This window comes from Caretta caretta, chromosome 3 (genome assembly GCF_965140235.1).
Source record: "Caretta caretta isolate rCarCar2 chromosome 3, rCarCar1.hap1, whole genome shotgun sequence".
Classification (NCBI taxonomy): domain Eukaryota; kingdom Metazoa; phylum Chordata; order Testudines; family Cheloniidae; genus Caretta; species Caretta caretta.
The window spans coordinates 185,026,223-185,038,806 of NC_134208.1; the positions used below are offsets into that span (position 1 = coordinate 185,026,223).

A 12,584-nucleotide genomic window follows, 5' to 3' on the forward strand; every position below is an offset into this window, starting at 1 on the left:
GCTGCTTTCAACTACCTGAGAGGTAGTTCCAGAGAGGATGGTTCTAGACTATTCTCAGTGGTGGAAGAGGACAGGACAAGGAGTAATGGTCTCAAGTTGCAGTGGGGGAGGTTTAGGTTGGATATTAGGAAAAACTTTTTCACTAGGAGGGTGGTGAAACACTGGAATGCGTTGCCTAGGGAAGTGGTGGAATCTCCTTCCTTAGAAGTTTTTAAGGTCAGGCTTGACAAAGCCCTGGGTGGGATGATTTAATTGGGGATGGGTCCTGCTTTTGAGCAGGGGGTTGGACTAGATGACCTCCTGAGGTCCCTTCCAACCCTGATATTCTATGATTCTATGAAAGGTGGAGGAGTTGAATTGTATGTAAGAGAGTGGTATGATTGCTCAGAGCTCCAGTTTGAAACTGGAGAAAAGCCTGTTGAGAGTCTTTGGGTTAAGTTTAGAGGCAAGAGCAACGAGGGTGGTGTCGTGGTGGGCATGTGCTATAGACCACTGGATCAGAAGGATGAGGTAGACGAGGCTTTCTTTAGAAAACTAACTGAAGTTTCCAGATCACAGGCTCTGGTACTAATGGGGGACTACAATCACCCTGACATCTGCTGGGAGAGCAATACAGCAATGCACAGACAATCCAGGAAGTTTTTGGAGTGTGTTGGGGATAACTTCCTGGTACAAGTGCTGGAGTAACTGGCTAGGGACTGTGCTCTTCTTGAGCTGCTGCTTACAAACAGGGAAGAATTGGTAGGGGAAGTAGAAGTGGGTGGCAACCTAGGCAGGAGTGACCATCAGATGATCAAGTTCAGGATCCTGACAAAAGGAAGAAAAGAGGGTAGCAAAATATGAACTCTGGACTTCAGAAAAGCAGACTTAGACTCCCTTAGAGAACTGATAGGGAGGATCCCCTGGGAGGCTAATATGAGGGGGAAAGGAGTTGGGGGAGAGCTGGCTGTATTTTAAAAAAGCCTTATTGAGGGCGCAGGAACAAACCATCCCAGTGTGCAGAAAGAATAGTAAATATGGCAGGTGACCAGCTTGGCTTAACAGTGAAATCTTTGGTGAGTTTAAACTCAAAAAGCAATCTTATAAGAAGTGGAAGCTTGAACAGATGACAAGGGAGGAGTATAAAAATATTGCTAGTGTAATCGGGAAGGTCAAAGCACAATTGGAGCTGCAGCTAGGAAGGGATGTGAAGGGTAACAAGAAGGGTTTCTACGCGTATGTTAGCAACAAGCAACAACGCGTATGTTGCCTCGGTTTTCACAGACAAGGTCAGCTCCCAGACTGCTGCACTGGGCAACACAGCATGGGGAGGAGGTGAGTAGCCCTCAGTGGTGAAAGAACAGGTTAAGGACTATTTAGAAAAGCTGGACATGTACAAGTCCATGAGTCCGGATCTAATGCATCCGAGGGTGCTGAGGGAGTTGGCTGATGTGATTACAGAGCCATTGGCCATTATCTTTGAAAACTCCTGGCAATCAGGGGAGGTCCTGGACGATTGGAAAAAGGCACATGTAGTACCCATGTTTTAAAAAGGGAAGAAAGAGAACCCGGGGAACTGCAGCTTCACTTTAGTCACTGGCAAAATCATGGAGCAGGTCCTCAAGGAATCCATTTTGAAGCATTTGGAGAAGAGGAAGGTGATCAGGAACAATCAACATGAATTCACGAAAGGCAAGTCATGCCTGACGAACCTGATTGCCTTCTATGATGAGATAACTGGCTCTGTGGATATGGGGAAAGCGGTGGATGTTATATACCTTGACTTTAGCAAAGCTTTAGATACGGTCTCCCACAGTATTCTTGCCAACAAGTTAAAAAAGTATGGATTGGATGAATGGACTATAGGGTGGATAGAAAGCTGGCTAGATTGTCGGGTTTAACGGGTAGTGATCAACAGCTTGATGTCTAATTGGCAGCCGGTATCAGAGTGCCCCTGGGTCCAGTTTTGTTCAACATCTTTATTAATGATCTGGATGATGGTGTGAATTGCACCTTCAGCAAGTTCGCAGATGACACGAAGCTGGGGGGAGAGGTAGATATACTGGAGGGAGGGTAGGGATAGGGTCCAGAGTGAGCCAGACAAATTGGAGGATTGGGCCAAAAGAAATCTGATGAGGTTCAACAAGGACAAGTGCAGAGTCCTGCACTTAGGACGGAAGAATCCCATGCACTGCTACTGGCTGGGGACTGACTGGCTAAGCAGCAGCTCTTCAGAAAAGGACCTGGGGATTACAGTGGACAAGAAGCTTGGATATGAGTTAGCAGTGTGCCCTCGTTGCTAAGAAGGCCAATGGCATATTGGGGTGTATTAGTAGGAGCATTGCCAGCAGATTGAGGGAAGTGATTATTCCCCTCTATTCAGCACTGGTGAGGCCACACCTGAAGTATTGCATCCAGTTTTGGTCCCCCCACTACAGAAGGGATGTGGACAAATTGGAGCGAGTCCAGAGGAGAGCAACAAAAATGATCAGGGGGCTGGGGCACATAACTTACAAAGTGAGGCTGAGGGAACTGGGGTTATTTAGTCTACAGAAGAGAAAAGTGAGGGGAGATTTGATAGCAGCCTTCAACAACCTGATGGGGTGTTCCGAAGAGGATGGAGCTAGGCTCTTCTCAGTGGTGTCAGATGACAGAACAAGAAGCAATGGTCTCAAGTTGCAGTGGGGGAGGTCTAGGTTGAATATTAGGAAACACTGTTTCATTAGGAGGGTGGTGAAGCACTGGAATGGGTTACTTAAGGAAGTGGTGGAATCTCCATCCTTAGAGGTCTTTAAGGCCCGGTTTGACAAAGCCCTGGCTGGGATGATTTAGTTGATGTTGGTCCTGCTTTGAGCAGGGGATTGGACTAGATGACCTCCTGAGGTCTCTTCCAACCCTAATATTCTATGATTCTATGTCCACTGGCGGCACTCAGTGCCTTCCTCCCTCTGCTTTCACTGCCGGCTTCCATCATGGCCTTCTCAATGTCTTTCCCTCAGTCCGCAAGCCCATCCCCTCCCTCAGACATTAACTTGGTCCTCTCTGCCCTCATTAAGCCGCCCTTTGAACTCCTCGCCACATGCTCAGTCACTCACCTTTCCATGAATTTCATCTTCTTAGTGGCCGTTACCTCTGTATGTCACGTCAGTGAACTGGCAGCCATGATGGCAGAGCCTCCCTTTACTGTCTTTCACAAAGGTAAGGTCTCTTTCCGCCTCCACCCCAAATATTTCCCCAAGGTGGCATCCCGGTTACACCTCAATCGATGCTTACATCTCCCCACCTTTTACCCCAGGCCACACACCTCCCCAAGGCACCGCGAAATCCACTCCCTGGACATATGTAGGGCGCTTGCATTCTACCTTCAATGCACCCACCCCTTTCTCACTTTCCCCCACCTCTTTGTCGCCATTGCTGACTGCTGTCAAGGGTGTGTGCTCTCCTCACAACATATATCCCTTTGGATCTGTCGCTGTATTACTGACTGCTTTACTTTGTCACGTTTCTCTGCCATCCGGGGTCACAGCTCATTCCACACAGGCTCATGCCACCACGTTAGCCTTTCTTGCGGACGTTCCATGACAGGACATTTGTCGTGTGGCCACTTGATCATCTGTCCATATCTTTGCCACACATTATGCCATTGCCCCGGCTACAATGGCAGACGCTGTCATTGGACAGGCTGTTTTACACACAGTGACTGCTGTCGAGCTCTTGTGCCCACCTCCACTCCGAACACTGCTCGCTACTCTATCGTGATTGGAATCCCCCTAAGGCCCATGACTTGAAGAAGAAAATGTTACTTACTGTAACTGGAGATTTTTTGAGATGTGTCATCCCTATCTGGATTCCAATACCCATCCTCAATCACCTCCATGACGTGCTGCTGTGTAAGAGGGAACTGGAACATTGTCAACCCGCATGGCTTCTTAAAGCCTTGGACGTGCCACGTGGTGGACACATGACGCACATGCGCACCCACAATTGGAATCCAGATAGGGACTACACATCTTGAAGAACATCCAGTTACAGTAAGTAACCTTCTCTTACTACGAGAGGAAGACACACCCAGAAGTTGCAGCTCAGGTCATCTTATCTCAAAAGTGGTCTCCTATATGCCCATCTCTCCCCTTCAGCCATTGAAGGTGAGATTAGTAAAGATGATTTCAAAAGAACAGGCCAGAATGATTCTGTTTACCTTCTGCTGGACCTTCATATTGGTACTTAGACCTGATTCAGACATAACTGGATCTTTGCTCAGGATACCAACATGAAAGAACATAAAGTAACGGGTGTATTCTACATCAAAATCACATGCTGTTAAAATTGTCGGCTAGGGTACTAAGAAGGAACTGGTAATTCATTTTTAATGAGTAGGTAATAAACATCCTCCTAGCATCTCAGTGGAGACTTGTTGATGTCTGTGACTCGCTTGAATGAGGATAACGTATTGGTGTTAAAAGGGGCGCATCAGGACAAAGTCAGCCAAAGTAAAGAACATTCTAGTCTTTCTGCTCAAGGCTAATACTTAGGAAAGACAAATTTGCAGTTGTAAGAAATCAAGGAACATCTCTGATCACTGCCACAGTAAGGTCCCTCCAGACCACCATTCTCATTCAGTCCCTCAGTAATACACAGGTTTTCGTTGAGATCTTGACCTGTGTGCTACAAGCCTTCCTAAACCACCTTTCTAACTTTAACAGTCAGTATGTTCATACCAGCATGGATAAAAATGAATTTTTTTTTTTAAATTAGAGTTTATTTAAATTGTTTTTTAATTATTTAAAATTAAATTTGAAATTAGGACTACATATGTTAAGGCCTAAACTTGTGATCTGTTATACTTACAATCTAGAAATTTATTACAATTATTCAAATTAAATAAAATTAATGTTAAGCAGTATTTGTTTGTTTGCCAAAGGTTTTTCAAAAAGTCAAACCACTGAACAGGTGGAAGTAACTGGGTAAGCACCAGTTTGTAGAAGTGCTACATCAGATTTTTAACAGCAGTTGCCTCTTCTGCAGGTATAGAGAGAATACTTTAAATTCCTTTTATTCAGCCAGTGCAGTTCAATGACTAGTTCATTAAAAGTAAAGTAATTGATTGGAAGTTGAAAAAACAGGAAAGCTTGTTTTCCTCTTTCAATCTCTGAACAAAAATGAAATGTGAGAGGATGAGATCTACTACTTACAAAATCTTGGACACGGTGATCAGAAATAATCACTTTAATTCACTAACTGCAGATAATACTTCCTTTAATAAATCAGTTTTGAATGCAAAATGTGTTTATGAAACATTTTTTTCCTTACGAATCCAGCACATTTTAGGTAATTATATTTAACTAATAAAAGTTTGTAAATAGTGTTTTTATGCATTTTTATTGAATTCGTTTCCATCAAAGTAGAATATCACACAAATCACAAATAAAAATTAATCCTCCAGTAAATAAGAAGCATGTCATTCACCATTTTCTAACAAATAGCAAAAAGAACCAAATGTAATGTAAAGGCTCTATTTAGTTGCAAACTACATGGTTTCATGAGAATCAGCTTTAAGAAAATAATTAAAAAGTACAAATGTGAAACAAGATTAAAATAGATTATTTAAATCAAGGCTTCCTCCTTGCTGATTTAAATCATGATAAAAATCAGTGATTTATATAATTTTGATTTAAATCAATCCACTCTGGTCTGTGCCTCTTCTCAATGAAAGTAACTTACCTGCTTACTACATCTTTAACAAGAGGGATTTTGGAGCTTGGCACACTCTCTATGAAACCTCAGTTGTATATTTATCAAAGTATGGTAATTCTTCAAACTTACCTGGCCTTTTTTTTATCAATGTCACCGTAATCTTCCTACTATAAGAGGAAGTGGTACTGTTGTCATTCTGGCTAAGACTAAACATCATACTGAAGTATAATATAAGTTTATGTGAATAGGACCATCAAAAGGATGCGTACGTAGCAAAGGCATTCAAAGCCTTAAGTACAGCTCTTGCCAAGTGTTTTACTGCTCACTCTTTTAAAGGAGTAATGATCATTGTGGGTGGAGACATCACACACATCTTGCAATGAGAAATGAAAGTTCACTGTGTCATATTCCACACATGCCTTCTCAAAACAAAATGGAGTAGACCACCACCTCTGGAGATACAGTAACTCCTCACTTAATGTCTCTCGGTTAATGTTGTTTTGTTGTTACATCGGTGATCTATTCGAGAACATGCTTGTTCAAAGTTACACAGTGCTCCTTTATAATGTTGTTTGGCAGCTGCCTTCTTTTTCCACTGCTTGCAGGAAGAGCAGCCTGTTGGAGCTAGCTGGTGGGGGCTTGGAACCAGGGTGGGCTGGCAGCCCCCCATCCGCTCCCCTAAGTTCCCTGTGCAGTAGCTGCCCAGCAGGCTATCAAGTGCTGGGAAATTCAGGTGTGCCTCCCCCCACTGCCATGTGCTGCTCCTGCCCTCTGCCTTGGAGCTGCTCCCAGGAGCCTCCTGCTTGCTGTGCAGCGGATGGGTGGGGGGAGAGGAGTGCTGATGTCAGGGTGTCCCCATCCCCCCACTCCTGCCCCCGGCTCCTGTACCCCATCTCCACAGAGCAGGGGGGGGTGGGGAAGAGGACAGGACAAGACTCCGGAGGAAGGGAACTTGCTGGCAACAGCTGCTGTCTCAATTTGCTAATATACTTTAAAAGGCAGTGTACTTAGAGTGGGGTCAGCGTACTTAAAGGGACAATGTGCTTGTGTGTGTGTCTCACACACACATGCACCCCCCAGGACTTTGGAAAGGGGAGGGAGTGGTGTGCTCCACTGGGATAGCGTGGGCTCATCATCACGTTCAGTTTCCGCAGGGAATGTTTGCAGCAATGCATATTTTGTCTTCTCCCTCCATTCGTGCTGCCTTGTAGAGTGTGAGGCTGCATTAACAACAATGTGTTAACCCCTGAGGGCTCAGCGGAGTGTATTCCCTGGGAAATACCCCACTCTCTTCTACCCTCTGACTCCACCACCTCAGCCATAAGCAGGGAGTTACTGTATTGACTCCTCCCTGCCTCCATATAGGTGATATCACCTTTGTAAATCACACAACAAAGTGCCTGATATGGAGGGGACAGAGAAGAAGAAAGTCTGTCTCACCATTAATTTGCTTTCTAGAATTTTACACGTCAGCCAGCCTGACCCTCTCTGAGAGGATTGAGTTATGTCCAGAATCTTTCTGGCTTTTGCTGGCTTATTAAATAATTTGAAAGGGACGTGTGTTCCTCTAAGAACCTTCCTAAATTTCTCAATTCTTAAATTTGTTGTAGAGGCTCTGCAGCAAATGATTTGAGTTGAATAATATTATTTAACTTGTGTATAGGTTTATTTATTTAAGCTCTGGAAGCTGCTGGTCTGTACAGTTCTTCCTGAGGAGCAGTCCTGAACACAATCTGAGCCAAAGTACTGGTCTGACTTCAGTGACTAAAGAGATGGGGAATATCCCTGCTGTGAAGAGTGTCTGTCAAGGAAAATGCACTAATGGAAAATTTTTCCATTCTAAAATGTATGGAGAAAGAAAATGCAAAGTATGAGGGGTGGAGTACAGTACTAGCCATAGTCCCCGTTTTTCCACCTTGATGTCCTAGCTTAATCCCTGGTATGTTTTTTAAAGGTAACATTTTGAAATGATCAACTTTAATTCTTAATTACATTTCCCCCACATTAAAATAGAGATCGGAGCAAGGACATTGAAGGGAATAGGGGGCAGAGCACATTGGGGTCATTGCTGGATAGCAATCTCCCACATCCCCAGCACCCTTCACATACCTTTTCTAGTGTCAATGTGGAAGAACAAGGACATTTTATTAATGGCGTTTTCTGGCAATTGACCCTTCTGAGAAAACTGTCCTGTGCTTGGGTGATTGATAGTATTTTGTCTCCAGGGTTTGGAGTTCTTGATTCCTTTCTATACTGAGATATGCACCAAAAATTAATGATAGAGAATAAATTTAAAACAGCATTTAAGACTTTTATTGAATTTTTCTATGTAAAGGCATGTATAATAACTTAAGTATAATAATACGCAAATAAATTGTGTGCTCTGATCAAAAGGTTGAGGGGAGAAGTTTAAAAGTAGGATTTGAAGGAAGTCTAAATTAGTGTTTCTCAAACTTTTGTATTGGTGACCCCTTTCACATAGCAAACCTATGAGTGTGACCCCCCCCCCTTATAAATTAAAAACACTTTTTTTATATTTAACACTATTATAAATGCTGGAGGCAAAGCGGAATTTGGGGGTGGAGGCTGACAGCTCATGACCCCCCCATGTAATAACCTTGTGACCCCCGGAGAGGTCACAACCCCCAGTTTGAGAACCCCGGTCTAAATTAATCTTAACTATTGAGTCACATGCAGTGCCTCCATATTATGCTGAATGTTCATGCTTTCCTCTGCATGTAGATTGCATGTAGTCAATGAAATTTAGTGTTTAAATATACTGCCAGATTCAGGCTGCAGAGGGTGTAATGTTTAGTATTGTGTGAGGTTTAATAGCTTTTCTCCTTCAATTTGTAGTACTAATCGTGTAAAAAACACTCTAATCATTAGAATAGTAGGGAAAGTCAAGGATTGCTTTAAATCAGAAACTGGGTAGGTTAAATGCATCAATAATCTGATGTACATTAATATTTTAATAGCAGCACCTGCAGAACAATATCTTCAGGAGAAACTGCCAGATGAAGTGGTTCTAAAGATCTTTTCCTACTTGCTGGAGCAAGATCTTTGTAGAGCAGCTTGTGTGTGTAAACGCTTCAGTGAGTTGGCTAATGATCCAATTTTGTGGTAAGTGAAAAGCTATTCCTCATTATTTTGAGATATATTGTATGTGCTGCACAAAATGCCAAGTACAATAGAAAAATTAAAATGCTGGTTAGGCATTATAATTAGCTTAAATTAAAACAAATGCTTGTGTTTTAATATGCTTACTTTTATGTAAGCTTTATCTGTTACAAGCAGATATGCATAAGCATATCAGTTACATACAGTTAAAAACAGTAAAACTTTTCCCCCTAGAATTATACCTGTTTAATAATGTTATCTGAAAGTTCAATTACCTATTCTTTTAGTACCTTCCCCCCCCCACCCCCCACCCAAAGTTTGTGTGGGAATTGTATACCTTGGTCCAAGATAGCAAACTCTTCCTATAGGTGTTAAGGAAGATCTTGCCTACAAGTGCACTAGGATTTTTATTTGTTTGGATTTTTAAAAAGAATTCATTGGTGTTGGGTATGTGGACTTTTTCTCTTTTTAGGGTTATTGAGATCCTGAAAAAATCTTATTTAATTGAGAACCAATATGCCAGATTAGAAAAAAATTGAACTTGAATATCTTTCTGTTCAAATAATTTCAGGGTTACTTGTAACAGCAGCAGATACATTTTCAAATGGAAATGTGACAGTATACCTGTAAAACAAGGCTCCATCTTATACTATCGAAAGGATATGACTATGTGAAAGTCTCCACATTTTAGGACCAGTCACGGATCCATCCAATTGTGCACAAGTTTTTTAAAACTATTTTATTTTAATATATTGATTGATGCTGTGATAAATGAAAGTGGGGGCGGGGGTAAACTCCCTTTTATGGACACCGAGCCAGCCAGTTACCTATAAAATCCCTCTTAGTAGTGGTTCTTTACTTGCTTACCAGTAAAAGGTTAAAAAGTCTCCCTGCATAGGTAAAAGAAATGGAGTGGGCACCTGACCAAAAGAGCCAATGGAAAGGCTAGAACTTTTTAAAAATGGGAAAAAACTTCTCCTTTGTCTGTCTATTGTTGTTCTCGGGAGAAGCAAAGAGAGGACTGCAGCTGTGCTGTAACAGCTTGGGCCAGGTATGAAAAATCATCAAATTATACCTAGAAACTACTCATTAGAAACCCCAGATATGTAAGTAGATCAGGAAATGTCTAGGAAGACGCGATTAGGTTTATCTCTGTTTATTTCTTTCTGGCTTGTAGACTCCTCTGTGCTAACCCCAAATGCTTTTGTTTTGCTTGTAACCTTTAAGCTGGACCTCAAGAAGGTTATTCTTGATGCTTAGTTTTTGTAAGTGGGTTTTAAAATCTAGCAATAGCCTGAGTTTTCAAGTGTATTTCCTTTCTTTTTGTTTTTAATAAAATTTATCTTTTTTTAAGAACAGGATTGGATTTTGTGTCCTAAGAGGTTTGTGCACACGTTGGTTAATTAGCTGGTGGCAACAGTAGATTTCCTTTGTTTTCTTTCTCCACTCTTCCCCGGAGGCGGGGTGAAGGGGCTTGAGGGTACCCCACAGGAAGGAATTCCCAAGTGCACCTTCCTGGGTTCTGAAGGGGTATTTTGCACTTGGGTGGTAGCAGCATCTACCCATCCAAGATCAGAGAGAAGTGGTAACCTTGGGAGTTTAATACAAGCCTGGAGTGGCCAGTATTTGTTTTTAAAATCCTTGTGAGCCCCCACCTTCTGGACTCAAAGTGCCAGAGTGGGGAATCAGCCTTGACAGATGCAATTTTAATTCTTCAAATGATGTCCCTGTGGGTGCTCCACTTTAGGTGCTTGTGCGTCTCTGGGCTTGTAATCTGAGACTTGTGGTACCAGTGCCCGGTTGGGTTTCACGTGCACTGTCCCCATCTCACGCCACTTCAGGCGGTTATCTGGCGCTGTGTGACCAACACCTCCCTCCCCCAGTTCCTTCTTTGCTGCCTTTGGCTTGAGTCAGAGCATTTAGCAGCACCTCTGTCATAAATATAAAGGGAAGGATAACAACCTTTATGTATGCAGTAACATAAAATGCCTCCTGGCCAGAGGTACAGAATCACTTTACCTGTAAGGGGTTAAGAAGCTCAAATAACCTGGTTGGCACCTGACCAAAAGGACCAATAGGAAAAGAAGATACTTTCAAATTGGGGGGGGGCAGGTGGGGAAAGAGGTTTTGTTTGTGCTCTCTTTGTTGTTCCCTCTCTGGATGGAGAGAGAGAGACTAAGCAGGTAAAACATCTCCTGAAAACATACCTGAAATGATACATCTAAAATTACAGAAATTGTAAGTAAAGGCAAGGAAATGCATTAGATTATCTTCTATTTTAGCTTGTGAATTTTCCCTATGCTAAGAGGGAGTTTTATTCCTGTTTTTTGTAGCTTTGAAGTTGAGCCTAGAGGGGAATCCTCTATTTAAATCTTTTTATTACCCTGTAAAGTTACCTTCCATCCTGATTTTGCAGGTGTGATTCTTTTACTTTTTTCTTGAAATAAAGTTCTTCCTTTAAAAACTTGTTTGATTTTCAGTGTCCTAGGGACAAAGGGTCTCGTCGGTACTCACATTATTCTCAAGCCTCCCCTGGAAAAGGAGTGAAAGGGCTTGGGGGAATATTTTGGGAAACAAGGGACTCCAAGCGGCCCTTTTCCTGAATTTTTGTCTAAATCACTTCGTGGTGGCAGCAATACCATCCAAGGACAAGGAAAGGATTTGTGCCTTGGAGAAGTTTTTAACCTAAGCTGGTAAAAATAAGCTTAGGGGGTCTTTCATGTGGGTCCCCACATCTGTACCCCAGAGTTCAGAGTGGGGAGGGAACCCTGACAGCCTCAGAGCTTAGTCTTCCTAGCATAGCCCTTCTCCTTTACTCCTAGTTTTATAGATAATTAACTTTCTTTCCCCATTTAGTTCTCTCCCTGTTTTTCTTCCAAAAAAGAACGTGTTTCTCTTCCTTTATTTAGAAGTTCAGGTTTCCGTTAACGGTTAGTGTAGGACCCCTGATAAGGAGGGGGAACATTCCCTTCAGGGGCATGCCCGGTTCACTGGGTTTCAAAAGCTGCCTAACCTGCAGGCTCTCGATACCTGTGTCAGATGGGCACTCGCAGTGCGTTCGCATCTTAGGCAAGCACCCCAAAAGTGCTTGCGCTGCCAGAAGTTAAAATGCCTGGATCAGAAAGGCCAGAGACTTGCTGCTCAAACTGCTCCTGATGGAGAAGTCTCTCTGTCCAGCATCTGATCCAGAAGTTCGGACCCCCTCCTGGACAGGACACCAACAGGAGGCTCTTCTTCCTCTGTGGCTCACACTACAGACCTAAAAAGGTGGCTAAAAAGTGTGCTCTGTCCTCACTGGCTTGGGAACCAACCAAGAAATGGCAGTCCCCAAACAGAGAGACACCGTCGGTACCGACTGCACCGGCAGTCTCTGCAGTCAAGGTTCCTGTACCCTCCAGCACCATGGTACCACAAGAGCTAAAGATTCCAAGAGAGCTAGCTTTGACGTAGACAATGAGGGGAAACTGACAATCCATGCCCTGGCACCGTCAGAGCGAACTAGATACCCAGCACCGAGCACATCAAAACAACTAATGACTATGCCGTCACCTACCATCGGCACAACACAATTGACGCAGTCACCCATACCAGCAGTGACCTTGCAGACATCAGCAGTGACCCTTTCGGTACTACAGAAGTTACTGCAAAAGGACCTCCTGGTCTCCTCGACACCAGACTCCCCCATTCTTTGCACCAGCGTCACTCTAACATAGTCAGTACCTACTCACCTTGCCGCTCCGCTCCTCCATTCTCGAGGAACCCTTGGATGGCATATCCCCCACACCATCGCA

The 12,584-nt window shown here is 43.2% G+C and overlaps 1 protein-coding gene across 4 annotated transcripts in view; it reads left to right on the plus strand.

The window, feature by feature from the left end:
* The window catches only part of FBXO11 (F-box protein 11), a 203,683-nt gene that overhangs the window by 99,248 nt on the left and 91,851 nt on the right, over positions 1-12,584 (plus strand). For 3 of the 4 annotated variants that reach the window (XM_048842941.2, XM_048842945.2, XM_048842944.2), the window contains exon 4: positions 8,652-8,796. In XM_048842941.2, the coding sequence (XP_048698898.1) occupies positions 8,652-8,796 (145 nt within the window). The remainder of the gene's footprint in view (positions 1-8,651; positions 8,797-12,584) is intronic. The other variant, XM_048842942.2, reaches the window with a different exon arrangement.